Raw genomic sequence first — 15,102 nt, 5'->3', positions numbered from 1 at the left:
TTAGAAACGGCATTGGGCTTTTTCTTTTTCTTTTTTTTTTTTTTGGCTCCACCCAGGGTTTTCTAATTCTTTAACTGCGAGACATGAGCGAAGATATGGGAGCCATTCTCCCCCCAACTTTTTGACAACTTCACCATCTTTATTTCTGACTTCATGACCATCATTATTCCTGAAATGAAAGGTACGAGACTAACCAAAAATCTGCCCCCCAGCAGACAATTCCCATATCCGCCTATGCTGCGAGGTAATTTTCTTTCAAAATATGTGAATGAACACTTTGAATTCATTTATACGATATATACGCCATTGAGTCTGGCAACGACTGCGTTAGTTTATTGAGTTAAAGCTTTGTTGTTGCGTGAAGCATTGAGTTCTATCCACGCATTCTTGCGCTCTGCGTATTTTAAGTTACGTTGTCGTATCTCAACTTCGTTTTTTTCCTTTTAAAACTCATGAATTAGTAATTATGAGGATCTAGTATAATTTGACCGAATCTAGCATAATTTCGATCAGGTTTTGAATAATTCCGAACTGTGAGTCTGGCAACGCTGTTGTGAACGTTTTTGTAAATCATTTCGTTAACATGACAACATAAAATATAAGGGAAATATAAGAAGTGTTAAATTCTTATTATACTTCAATTCACAATGGCTGGTGAGGCGTCTTTTAAGGTGGAATTGATGTGCAAAGAAGAAATTGCTTATGACTTACCTCAGGAAGATCCACTCAAAAGGAAAGGGTGGACCTACGAACTGATGACTGACAACAAAGAGTTAATATTATCTACAACGGAAGGAGAGGAAACAATGGCCAAGGATACAACTATGTGTTCTTTGGATGTGAAATTAAACGTTGATAGAGTGAAATCAGAATTAGCAGTAGAAGAAGATCCTGCATTTGAAAGTAATATAGAAACGCTAAGAAAAATAGTGGTTCAGGAGACTTGCCCGTCGTACTCTAATTACTCCCAACAATTAACAAAAAAAAGTTTAAATTCAGTTCGGCCAGAAAGGTAATGTTCAATTTTGCATATACTAACTGGTTCAGATTGATAATACGGTTACATGCGTTCGGAAACTTTGTTGGTTAAAAGCAATACTTCACGAGAAATATTTAGGTATAAGAGATATCTCGAACGTAAGTTAGTAACCTACAATTTGGAAATGGCATGGCACACATAGACTAGCTGTATACCAAATAAAAGTAATAGTAAGATCGATACCACTCATACAAATTTTATGTAGTTCATAGCTTGATAAAATAATTATTTCTTTATTATTGATTACACATTTCTCACTAATTGTTGCCCATATTTAAAATATCGGTGCTCGACGATATTGTTTATTTATATAGAGACTTATGTAAAATAACAAATCTTGAGAATGGTAATTATCCTAAAATTTTCCAAATCTAAACGTGGAATGTATTGTATTGGAACAAAAGCTATGGACGTTTGTATTTTTACTTAGGATTTAGCTCAAATGGGTCTAGTCTCATTTTTCCGGAGGGCTTCGAAAGACATAAGAAAAATACAAGATAAAGAATATTTTAACCAACAATGAATGTTCATTAATTGTAGAGGTCCATACATCAATCCACTTCATAGCTGCACTCATTTCTTTCAAGGAAGTCGAGTTTTTACATTCCCAGGAATCATTTCTAGGGTATGGACCTCCATTTCTCAATAGAAGGGCTTAGTTAACGTATATGATATATAAATTATTGTAAAAACAACGCTAACCAGCATGTGCTAGATGGTTGCCACATTGAATTTTGATACTTCATTTCGCTTACAGTTGTTACTAGTGATGGGCAGTGGGAATATTCCCGGTGGGAAGGAATTTAAAAAATGGGAATATTCCCGGGTTTTTTCCCTGGCCTATAAATTCCCGGGAAGGAATTTATTTCCATTTCTTTACTTTATTTTCCAAATTATAAGAACCATATGACTAATTATTTTGTTTTAATATATTATGATTTAATTATAGGTTTTAAAGAATTTGGAGTTAAGAAATTTTAAATTATTTGAGGTACTTTATATAACTAATAATATGATTTTTTAAGTTCCATTTCCATTTTCACTAAAAGGTAAAGTAATTGTTTAGTATCGTGGGGCCAAAGCTAGCAAAAAATAGTATGATTTACGGAAGAAATAAGTTGATAGTAATGTTCAAGTAGTCAAAAAAAAAAAAAAAAAAAATCGAACGCATTTTTTTAAGGCACTAGGGGATTAATACAAAACAGTAAGGTAAGTGGAAGTGATTTACTGGAGAAAAGAACGTGAATTGTTGGTAACAAAGATAGAAAACAACGTGCCATGCGGGGCTCTAATCCGCCTTCATTCGCTAACGCTCGGTCTGCAAAGATGTTTGAATTTAACGTTGGTAACGTAATTTAACGTATGAAACTATAAAACAGCCGCATCGGAATAGAATATCGCAAAAAAGTAGGTGCAAAAGCTGGCCTCCAATGCTAAAGAACAGACAAAATTAGCAAAGTATTAATTTACAAATGATGAAAAAGAACCATTTTGTAAAGTAATTTAGAATTATGTAGAAATAGAGATGAAGTACTATTAATAAACCCTGAACCACCATTAATAATAGTCGTCGGTCTGTCTCCTCTCTCTGACTCGAATTTCTGAAGAGGTACTCGGACTTCTTTTACATGTGAATTAACGTATGGAATTTCGAAAAATATGTAGAATGAAAGGTCGTGTAAGGCAATGTTACGTGTTAAAATATAAAGATAAGTATCTTGCAAATTTTGTGAACATAAATATGTATGCGTAAATGTTGATAAATTGGTGAGACATGTATCTTCTAGCATTTACCCAACCTAATTGGTTTATAACATTTATAAATTTAAAGTGTTATAATATCAGTAATACAGTCAAGTTAAGCAAATCCATTTACATATAAATTTAAATTATTACTATATAATTTACTATATAATTTTTTCATACAGATTTAATTGATAGAACATATTGTAAATAAATATGCATTTATGCCTACTCTCTAAATATAATAAACTGTTAATAAAGTAACATAGTACCGTTCAGAATATATATTTTAAAGAATCCTCTGTGGACAACAGTCATAATATGCTGTGATATAAAAATTAATTCAACTTTGAAATCATAATATAGTAATAGAATGCAATTTTCTTTCTGATTGTACATAAATTCTCGGATAAATTCCCATTTTGGGAATCTTCTGGGGAATATTCCCTAGAAGTAACTTCCCGGGAATTTACCCATCACTAGTTGTTACTAGCTACCGTAACAAGGGGGTACTTTGCACATCGGGCATTACTACCTACAAAATATGAAAAAGGTTTCACAGTCCTCTGTCGGTAAAACCATGAACTGTAAACATGAAGTTTCAACTACCCTGTAAGATAGAACCTGTAACTGTGTTTTGGCGTTAATGTTGGCGGTCAGCATCAGTTCTAATTACCGGGAGGGTTTGTTGTTGAACTGGTATGGAAAGCAGTCACTATAAAGACCGCTAAATTTTAAAAGAATTTCCGTCAATGTTAAGTCAGTTTCGTAGACTACTAGTGTGCATAATGGGACTTTGATGTAATTGTTGAAATTGTAATGTTTTAATGTTGGGGTTACTTTGCACAACATACAAAAAAGTATTGTGAATATACGTTTCTGTGCAATGTTTTCCCTTCAGTATTTAAACATTTTACTTTCTACACAAAACTGCATGCATTTTATAATATTGATATTAGAATGATGGTACCGGTATCAGTACTTAGTTTGAATTATCGATATTTGTAAAGAAAATTATGTATTTTCTGGTACCGACTCAGGAACCACATTCTAATAGTTTAGCATATGTCCCACAAAAGTGCCAAATCACGGACAGGAAAATTGATCCTCGTGAATTGATTTGATTTGGTTATTCCTTTTGTCCAAATTTATCATTTGAACCGTAATCAGTGGAAGATTCACGGGGTTCGAAGTGTGTCAACTCGAATTCCAGTGGAGATTCGAGACATGTCGACTCGTGCGCATCCCTAAATATTCATATTTTAAATGTGCAATACCACCTCGCGAAAAATGACACCGAAGTTAATTTACCAAAGTTACTTTCTTCTTATTAGATTAGTGATTATTGTTTAGGATAGACTATCCAAAGTCAGATATGGTTATGTATATTTACACTTTCGTTTCTTTCTTTCAAAATGTGTTCCTATCTATTCCCATTTATATTAATAATTTATTTCTTGCATATATTAATAACTATCTGAAAAACCCATTATTCGCATGGTGGCTGTATTTGGAAGTCAACGCCTGTAGTAGTATCACCGTTGTTTTCAGCGAGTGCGAAAACTATGGATTTGACATTAATATTGGTCAATTTGGATTAATTTTACATGTGTGGGTATCGCCTCCGGTATCCCGACCCGCAAAAATTTGCTGTGAATTTGGAAGTTAATGCAATCGGAGTTTCACCATTGATCTCAGAGACCGCCAAAACTATGAATTTGACAGTAATATCGGTCATTTTCTACTACTTTTACATGTCCCTGTAAATGTCTCCTGAAACCCCTTGGTTCGATTTTTTTTTTTAAAAAAAAGAACGCTTCATCTTGATCTGGGGCCTTGATGAAGGTACCCGACATCAAAATTTGGTAACTGTCGGTCCTCTCGTCTGGTCTCCAGGCAGCACACAGATACATATAGGGATGCGCACGAGACGAGTCGAGACAGGATTTTCCTGACAAAATTCGAGTCGAGACACGGCTCTTCCAATAGTGAAATATACATTTTTCGAGTGGAGACATCACTTTTACAGCACATTTTCGAGACCAGACAGCCACAAATCTTGTCTCGTGCTCATGCCTAGATACATACAGACAGACAGACATACATAAACAAACTTTTTATTTTATTTATATTAGATTAATTGTATTTCAAAGTTTTCTTCCAGAAGTGTTTTTAGGGGACACTGCTCGCCAGGAGCTGTGAGAGTACCCCCGGAAGAGACCAAAATAATACGTGTATAATATAATAATAAATAGAATAATATCAACAGTTTCCCCCGGAATACGAAATGTGCCCCTCGGGAAACATAGTTTCTGAAAGAAACACTGATTTCAAACACAACAGATAGAACCAACGGTGCCAACTTTCCAAAATGTATGTAGATGCATATCAATGGCGGGGCGTGTTATATGTTTTCAGGGGTCTCGAGATATATATATATATATATATATATTTGATTGATTTCTTTTCAGTTAAAATCTTTTATGAACGCTGTCATAAAGGGCTGTGCTGTGATAAAGTATAATATACCGGTAATATAAGTTGGGGCTGTCCTATCTCAGTCGGTAACACGGCTGACTTAAACGTAAAGAAACAGGTTTAAACCCGTGATCAAGTTTAATTACTGTAATGCATATTCCTAGCATATACAATCGTGATATTTAATGTATATTTTCAACAACTTACAAGATGCACAATAAGTGCAAGAAGCAGTGATAATATCAATACATTACTAAAAGAAAATACTACATTCATACAAATTAAAGTGAAAAAGTCATCATAAAAGAAAAACTTTTATTGTTATTGCAGAAAGAAATTGCAAGGATTTTGTTGCGGACATAAAGTATAAAGTGACTAATTTAATGTGTTTCTTGGTCGCCTTTGCATAAACAAACTTGAAACAAACAATTATGCTTTAGAGGTTAGAAATTTTAACTTCCATCTGGATGTTTTAATTGTTTATTTTTTGATAGTGGCAAGTGAGAAATATTTATTTTATTATGTTTCTATGAACCTAAAAACCTTGCCTGCAGCGCCCAGACAAAATTATTTGTGTGAGTGCTGGAGCCAGAGAGCTCCACGTAGTTGGCTCGCATGGACAGAACAACCCCTAGCATTTCTTATACAACACATGGTTGTTTGGCATAGAACGTTCCTACTATACTAGCGAGTTCCAGCTAGTTAGCCTTTTATTAACAGCCGGAGGCAGCATTCTGTTAGATCGTTTTAGTGAGTCGCATTTTAAAATACTCCTAGTGTCAGCGTTTTTATTCTTCTATTGACCTTGAAGGACAAAACAAATGCCTTTCGAGGAACACAAGTTCCCTTTAAGTGATGAAGTTGATATAGAAATGACCTTCCAACCTATGCTGTGTAAAAATCTGGAAGTCTTTCTAAAACGAGCGGAACGAGCGAGCCATTTATCAAACGGCTCGACGTCCAAAACTGACTCGTCGTCTCGGAACTCGATTCGAGAAAATTACCTTTGATTCGACTCGAAACTCGACTTGAATTCGAGTCGTGTTTTAGCTCGACTCGTGCCCATCCCAAGGCATTAGAAAAAATGACAGCTTATTATTATTCTGTTAAACTAATTATAATATAATAACAATGTTTTCATTTAAAATTAAAAAATACAGAATATAGAGAAGCGCAGGATATGGAAACTGATCTGAAAGAACTCCAATATTACATACCATCAACAAACTATATTCTAGTAGTACAGTAGGCCTGCTCATCAGAACACAGTTTATTCATATTAACCCCTTACTGTATATCGTTAATTACGGTACCCTTGTTTTCAGGGTGTGAATTACCGGGGGGCTGAGGGGGATTTATCTCCACAAGATAACAACTGAAATATCCCCACCGGAGATCCTCGCTTTTCCCCCAAAAAACATGCTTAGTATAACGCCAAATTTCACTGATTTTTGTAATTTCTTGTAAGTTTAATTTGCTAGCCTTATTTCAAAATGAGCGATGTAAACTGTTCAGTATTGGTCATTCTAATTTCCCCACTATTTTCACCGTTGCTTAGTTTAACTATAATATTATGACTACAGTTGTTACTTGCAACGGTATCCTCACTCTTCAGGTCGTCGTCGTTCGTGAATATTGAATGTACTAATTGCGCATAACAAAGTAGGATATGGATTTATAAATGCTTTTAGTGGTTGGCCAAGAAGTAAACAAATAGCTTTCCCCATCATACTCGGGCATGTCATATCCATCCTCTACATTTGTATCGATTACCATCTTGTTTTAATTTGTTATATATCATTTTAGTTCGCAAGTTTGCATAATATTTGTAATATTCAATAAATAGAACAAGTGGATTTAATAGAACATAAGTGGACTATTATTGCTTGAGCATCACTGCCTTTTACAGTTTACGGAAATGAACTTTTGACACTGTACTCAAAATCTGAGTTCGGCCTATATATTCTCTCGTAGTGTATATACTTACGATGCGTACGTAGTGAGCAGACACGTTAGTGAAAGTGAGTAAGAGCATAAGATTTGTTTTAGCATTTGCTAATACGACTGATTCTCCGTGTCATTCATTGTATGTCTGTGTCTGTATAAGCACTTCAACTGGAGCGGGCCGTTTAAAGTTAACCCTTCACTATCTATCTTCCTTTTCGCTATACAGTTTCCTGTCCACGCCAATAATCTTGTCTGGAAAACTTCAATGTAATATTTTTAGTTCATTTGATAGCATAGAACATAGTTAATCAACTCAGCTGTATCCTAACAGTAAAGTAATTATAAGTGCTGATTTCCTGAGTTCCATCATAGACTTGACTTAAAGATGCGCACGAGACAAGATTTGAGGCTGTCTCTTCTCGAAAATGTGCTGTAAAAGGAATATCTCGACTCGAAAAATGTATATTTCTCTATTGGAAAAGCTGTCTCGACTCGAATTTTGTCAGGAAAATTCTGTCTCGACTCGTCTCGTGCACGTCTCTAACTTGACTTGATTTTGAGTTCAATTACAATTGTAATCATCTTTTTCTTTTAACACAAGCAAAGCACGAAGTTTCGAACACGAGTCATCTGGGTGGTAGTTCTGTACGGATCCAATGAACTACGGAATAATGTAGTAGAAACTCCCTACTCTGTAAATATATATTGCTAATATTCGTAAGTTTCAAGCTTGTAAAAGAACGTAGCTGTTTTTTTTCTTTCTATTAAGGTTTACGATATTTCTATCGCATCTTGTCTGAGTTGCAAAACGAAAGATAATACATTTGTCGATTTATGGTTAGGGATTGGTCCTTTAAAACATTTAATTATTTCGAGAGGTGATAGAAAGATACTATCCCTCGAAAAACATGCATTTTCTTTTGTGACAGATGAGAATACTACTTCAAGTTTGACTATTGAATTCATATAGATTGGAAATCTTCGTTTCACACTGTGAAACGATACTCACTTCTTTTAGTTTAGTATTGGTACTCGTAACTCGTCTAATATATGCAACAAGTTTTCACACTTAGTCATAGATTAGAAACTTGTAGCAATACACGTTGAAACCGTACTTGGCTAACTTCAGCTACATTTGATTTGAATAGGAATTGGTGGAAAATATTCTAGTGATGCTGAACTCTTGGAGGAACACTTTCCTACGGCCCTGAGTTGATTGTGAAAAAGCCGTATCTTGATATCTCCTATTGTTTTGATTCCTGGAAACAAGAATTGAAATAGGAAATACTAGTTAATTTGAAACACTTCCTGTTGATCGTAAAAAAAAGCCGAGCCTGGTATCTCCTATTGTTTTGATCTACGGGAAAAAGACTTGAAATAAGAAGTAATAGTCAATTTGAACCACTTCCTGTTCCGGTAGGGTGTTGACAATAATTATGGTATATTGCCTTGATACGCTAAAACGTTTGGACAATGATGTTCTAGCTATCTGTTACTGCTTTCGTTCTATGGCGAGGAACGTTCAAACAGAATATGGCTAATTTTAACAAATTCTGCTTTGATCAAAGCTGCCATGGAGAAGGAGGAAGCTATTCTTGAGACGATGAATCGTTTGCAAAAAGCTACTTTTTAATATCTTTTAACATTTTTGCTCTAGGGAAATCAGTATTGGGACCGAAAGTACTAGTAAATTTGAACAATTACCAGCTTTGGTAGAGTTATATGGATAGTAACTATATGTTTGTTGAGAGGCTGAATTGTTTGCTTCAAACTGCTTCTCGCTATCCCTTGCCGTTTTCGTTCTATAGCGATAAACGTTGAAACCGTTATTTAAACCAGTTATAGTAACTTCTAACTGCAGCCGAATTTATTGGAATATTGTAGATAGTCATGATATGTCTCTTTAGACTCTAAATCATTTGCAGAAACCACTTCTCAATATCCGTTATCATCTTCTTTATATATTGACAAGCGTTCAAACCGGAAATTGCTAATTTGAACCAATTCCGGTTTGAGTAGAAGGTTAACGAAGGAAATAAAATCTATTCTTTGGACACTGAATTAATTGCAAAAGACCACACCTTGCAGAATTTACTATTTCTACTAGGCGGAAATTAGAGATTGAAACCGGAAATGATAGTAAATTTCAACCATTTGTGGTTTCGGTAGAATATATTGGATACTCTTGATATTGGCTCTAGATGGTAACTCGTTTTCAAAAATCAGTTCTCGCTATGTTACCGTTTCATGCTACGGCGATAAAAGTTGAAACTGTTGTTGAAACCGGAAGTAATAATAAATTTAAACCCTTTTCAATTTTAGTAAAGTATTGTGGATGACCATGACATGTTGCCTCTAGATGTGCAATAGTTTACAAAAAAGTCTTCTCTCTGTGTGTTGCCGTTAAATGTTAGAACCGCAAGTTGCAAATTTGAACCACTTCTGGCTTGAATATAGAGTTAAGAGATAAGATGGAACCTCTTCGTTGGATGCAGAATCAATAGCAGAAAACCATTTCTCTATATCACTGTCTTTACTCTGGTATCTGTCGACAGCAGAGCCCTGCACTGGCCGGAAGCGCCTGGTTCGGAACAGAATATGCCCGTCCCTGCCCTGCCTGCCCGTTTCAAATATCAAACTGGACCGGACCCTAACCGGGCCAGGCATATTCCGGGCCGAACCGGATCAGGCACATTCCCGGCCGAGCACAAATGCTATAGGGCCGAACCCGGCCCGGCCACTTTGAAAGACGGATCGTAAACTAATCTTGTCAGCCTTTTTCTTAAATGTCCTCCACTACCCCTGCCTTTGCCGTGATCGTACGGTCTTACTGTCAGCCTATGCTAATCGTAATGTGTTTGGGAAGCTGACTCTTTATTCAAAACTGCAAAGTACTGTAATACTATCACTATTACTACTTCTACTACTACTACTTTTACTATTATTACTAGGACCACTGCTAATACTGCTACAACTGCTACGACTTCGCGTCAGAGTTGAAATATCTCGTGGTACCGAATTTACCTTCTAAGTACAGAATAAAATGGGGAAATGCTAGTTATTATGGCCGGTCTGCGTAGAATGTGAACCAATGCTTGATCTACGAGGGACAACGCTGGCTCAGTAGGAAAAACACTCACATGAGGTGCTAGAGGTGCTAGAGCATCAATCACTGCTTGTGCTATGTGAGCTTTGTGGTGGACAAACACCGTGTGCTTGGGAGTTTCCGGGGTGGTCCCGCTTCCTCCCACTGTTTTCATTCCACCAATTCATCCCATCATCCATACGGCCTGAGCCGCAGTTACCTAAAGAACGTATAATAAAGTTAAGTACTTGACCTACAAAGTAGAATTTGGTACGCTACCATAAGACCACGGAGGTCAAAACCGTGAACTGGCGCGCTCACATCAGTACAATTTGTAGTAATGTTCAATTAGCAAGGCGAATACCAAATAGTGTTACATCGTTCTGTATTGTTTATAGTATGATACTACAAATATAACAACATAATAATCAAATAAATCACCAAGATGCCAGGGTCGCTTAGGTGTTCCTGGAATGGTGGCTCAGTGGTTGAACGTTCATGTCTAGTGGATAGGGTCCCTGGCTCGATGCCAGCTCTCGCCAAGTGAACTTTGTGGTGGACAAACACCGTGTGGGGGATTTCTCGGCGTTCTCCCGTTTCCTCCCACTTTATTCATCCCACCATTTCATTTATTTCTCATCATCACCGCCTCCTTTAGCCTAGCCGGCATAACTGTGGGACGTAAAACTCAAAGATTTCGTTTTCATTGTTTTGTTTTCGTATTACTAGTAATAGCAGTAGTGGTATTCGCTGTCGCATTAGTATAGTAATGAGTAGTAACAGTAGTGATAGTATTAATAGTGTAGCAGTGGCAGCAATAGTGGAATTAACACTACCATTCGTAATCGTAATAGTAATAGTAGTATCAGCTGTAGTAGTTGTAGTATTAGTATCACATACTGTGTAACAGTTTTACATATCTTCTCTGTTATTTCTAATGCACTAATGAGCGTAGTATAAGACTTTTACGTTCATGAGCTGTATTATTGTATAATAAACATGGCTGGACAGAGCAAGCACAGATAACAAATATACAGACAGAATAGGGACATAGAAAGAAAACCTTGGGTAACCTTTCACACGATTCGAGGACAAATAGACATTGCAATATTATGACGCCACATTTCTCATTTCCCATTGCATATTGAAGGATTGACTTGACTTATCAACTTGGTTGTTCCCAGGCCGGTTATGCCCGGTCCGTTCAAAGCCCGGCTCTTTCGTGCCCGGCCCGTTTGTGCCCGGCTCGAGATTCGGGCCGGGCCGGATCGGGTCGAACCGGGCACTGAATATAGATCCATCCATGCCGGGCCGGGCCGGTCTTTGGGCCTGGGTTCGCAGGGCTCTGGAACTTTTCCTACTTTTATGCACAGCATGGTTTGGAAGTTTAAAACCTGTCCTTAGTCTCATAAATATCATTAACACTAACATATCAATGATACTCTTGTGTATAATTCAAAAAGTTAGCCGAGAAATTTAATCCAGATTGGAAGTAGTTGTAGAAAGGCCTCTTGCTATAACAGATTTGTGAATGTTCATATAAAATTAACATACTCTTTCTATTTCACAACGGGTGAGTAATGCATAGGTCATTTCTACTGTATATCAACATCACGGACCAAAGCGACTTGTGTCTTCAAGAAAAAACATTTGTTGGTTCTTCAAGGTCAATAACAACAGAATTGCTAATAGTAAGAGTACACGCGACCCATTATTCCATAGAAGAGGCAAATTCAACAGACGTATTTACGTATAAAAGACTAATGCCCTCCGGCACTTAGTAGAAGGCTTAACTGGGTGGAAGCAACATAGCAACGTTCTATGCAAAAGAACGCTGTTTGTTCTATCTGTTGTGTATATGAAGCACGAGTTTGCTTGTGTGTCTGTCTGTGTGCGTCCTGGGGATCAGATGAGTTGACATAAAGTTACTAAATTTTGATCACAGATACTTTTGTCCAGGCCCCAGACTAGGACGAAGCGTTTTTTTTTTAATTCGACCCACGGTTCTCAGGGGAGGAGTGCATTTACCAGGACATGTAATGATATTAGAAAATGGCCGATTTTGTGTCAAATCCATAGTTTTCACGATCGCTGAAATCAATGGTGATTCTTTCAAAGGCGTTAGCCTCTAAATACAGCTGGAGCCGCGGTGGTTCAGTAGTAGAGCGTTCACCTCTGGTGCTTGGGGTCCCTGGTTCGATCCCAGCCCCCTCGAAGTGAACTTTTGGTAGAGAAACAGCGTGTGTCATACCCCACCAACTCACTGACAATGACTGATTTAACACGTTTGATAACAGCGCGTGTAATAGCTGATTTATACGGAGTTGATATAGCGTGTATACCTGTAGATAAGTGGGTAGCGTGTGTAACAGTTGTTGTAAAAATTCTGTGTTCGAGTCGCACCCTAGACTGAATTACATTTTCTTTCAAGGAATTAAACACTATAAATGATGTTCGCGTTCGGTGCTGAAAGAGATTTATCCTATGAAGGAAGAAAACCCAAGACAGGTCCAGGGGCAGGGGGAAAGACGCAGACTGTGTGTTAAAATTTAATTTATTCCCGTCTTTTTCTCTTTCTTTTTCCTCTTTCCTTTTTCCCAATTTTGTTTAGCTTTGTATACTTCTCGGTCTCTGCATGATGCGTATTATTATTTTGGTTTTCTTTGCATTAATTTCTCTCTTAGAACTTAACGTGAATGAAATTTCTGCAGATTTATCTAGTGGTTGTTTCTCTAAGTGATGCTCTCAGATAGCAATACTTTTCCCTCCAAATGGAGGAATATGCAAGGCTGCTGTATCATACGCGCACAACCCCTATGGGACTATGGTAGTGAGTTGCGCAGTTTGAGCAATACGTATGGATACACCACACTTACATTTATATTTATTAAAATCTTATTAAAATCTTAAAATACAAACTTTTAACAAATGCGCCTTTTAAAATTCTGTACTTCTTCTTCTTCTTATTATTATTATTATAGCAATAGCTATATGAAGCAATTATCTCGGCCAACTTGGTTTGGCCTCGGTGGCTCAGTGGTAGAGCGTTCACTTCTGGTGCTTGGGGTCCCGGGTTTGATCCCAACCCCGCCAAGTGAACTTTGTGGTGGACAAACACCGTGTGCGTGGGTTTTCTCGGGGTTCTCCCGTTTGCTTCTACTTTCTTCATTCCACCATTTCATTCATTACTCATCATCATCTCCGTCTCCTTTAGCCTAACCGGCATAACCGCGGGACGTAAAACTCAAAGATTTCATTTCGGCCAATTTGATTAATACACACCAATCGCTAGAGCGCTGACTCATATATTCAAGGGTTGTGAGTTCGAAACTATTCCGAGCGAAAAGATTTTTTTTCTGATTTAATCCTTCAGATGGAAATGTTTCTCTATTCACTTTTATCTCGTAATTCTGGATAGAGATGTTTGGATGTGAAAAAAGATACTAGGATATAAGAAAAGAAAATTACGTGATATCTTTTGCAATTGTTAACAATATTTTCACCTGTCTAGGACGTTTCTAAAAGTTCAGACTTCTATATCTCCTTTTCGCTTACTTACGTGTCCTTTAACTACGTAATTCCTACACTTATTTAATAAGTCACATATACATATGTTGCAGATGTATCTCTTTCTCTTCTCTCTACATCATGTCTGGAGATAAACGTTTTGACAACACGTTACAGACACGATTTACAAAAAAAAAAAAAAAAAAAAGATCTACGATATCAGTGATACATGTTGTGGTGTTTAACTTAACATATAAAACAATAAATAGAAAAGCTGGGAATATGAATCTTTACAGAGACGACAGTGCACTGATGCTTCAAATTTGTGTCTTTACTCCCTATACCTATGGTAATTCCCTAGTCAAAATAAAAACTCTTCATAATTAATCACAAATTCTTATACAACTATCCCTTCCTTGGAGTACCGCGAGGTCATATATCCGTCACGCCGATGTAACGGTACTTTTGGTGACGAGGGTAAAAATACGTATACGTCAGAAGTCCCTAAACAATATGGAAAATTGCAACGAAACTTCGTATTGGGACTATTTGCAAAACAATAAATGAATCGTGTTTTAATTTTTGCGGAAAAACAATGTTGGGGTCTAGCCCCATCCGAAAAAAAAATAATAATACCGTAATAGCGAAGGAAGGAGTGGACCGAAGGAAATGATTTTGTGTAGATATTATGCAGGGTGGTCGTGCATCAATGACGGAAAATTCGGGAGATGAATCTACAGGGAAAAACAAGCAAAAAATGTCAGATGAACATTGGGTAAATGCGGCTTCGTTTGGACGCTAGAGGCGTCTGAAATGTCACCTTCTAAGGCGGCAATTTGCAATATCACAAGAACGGAAAGAAATACGAATGTCGAGTCAAAAGATATCAACGGAAACCCCATCCGATGAATCCAATTATGCATAAGTGATGGCGAAAGAGTGGCGGCGCTAGAGGGGGCACAGAAAGTGAATGTAACATGGAGAAAAGTGAACAATTTACACTGACAAATTGTAGGAGGGAATGTTACTTGCAACATGCAACAACAAATGTTAATGAACGAAGGCAACAATGGCTACGCTGTAGGGACACTATGGGAGGCGGAATGTAGAAATACAGTATCTTTGTAACGCAAAGAAATAGGAATGTCGGGTCAAAAGTTGGCAAAGGAAACCCCGTTCAAAGAATTCAGTTATGCATAAGTTATGGCGGAACAGTGGCGGCGCCAGGGGGCACAAACGAAGTGAATGCAACGCGGAGAAAACTGAACAATTTACACTGACAAACTGTAGGAGGGGATATTAC

At 37.1% G+C, this 15,102-nt stretch overlaps 1 protein-coding gene across 1 annotated transcript in view; it reads left to right on the top strand.

Moving 5' to 3' along the window:
* The first annotated feature begins 508 nt into the window (after window positions 1-508).
* The window catches only part of LOC145660734 (uncharacterized), a 32,734-nt gene continuing 18,140 nt past the window's right edge, over window positions 509-15,102 (top strand). Inside the window, exon 1 of the mRNA XM_081726141.1 lies at window positions 509-1,012. Coding sequence (XP_081582267.1) covers window positions 648-1,012 — 365 coding nt within the window. The 5' untranslated portion in view covers window positions 509-647. The remainder of the gene's footprint in view (window positions 1,013-15,102) is intronic.

Source organism: Thermobia domestica, chromosome 9 (assembly GCF_964235325.1).
Source record: "Thermobia domestica chromosome 9, izTheDome1.hap1.1, whole genome shotgun sequence".
Classification (NCBI taxonomy): domain Eukaryota; kingdom Metazoa; phylum Arthropoda; class Insecta; order Zygentoma; family Lepismatidae; genus Thermobia; species Thermobia domestica.
The sequence above is the reverse complement of the archived record's forward strand: the minus strand, read 5'-3'. Positions and strand labels throughout refer to the sequence as shown.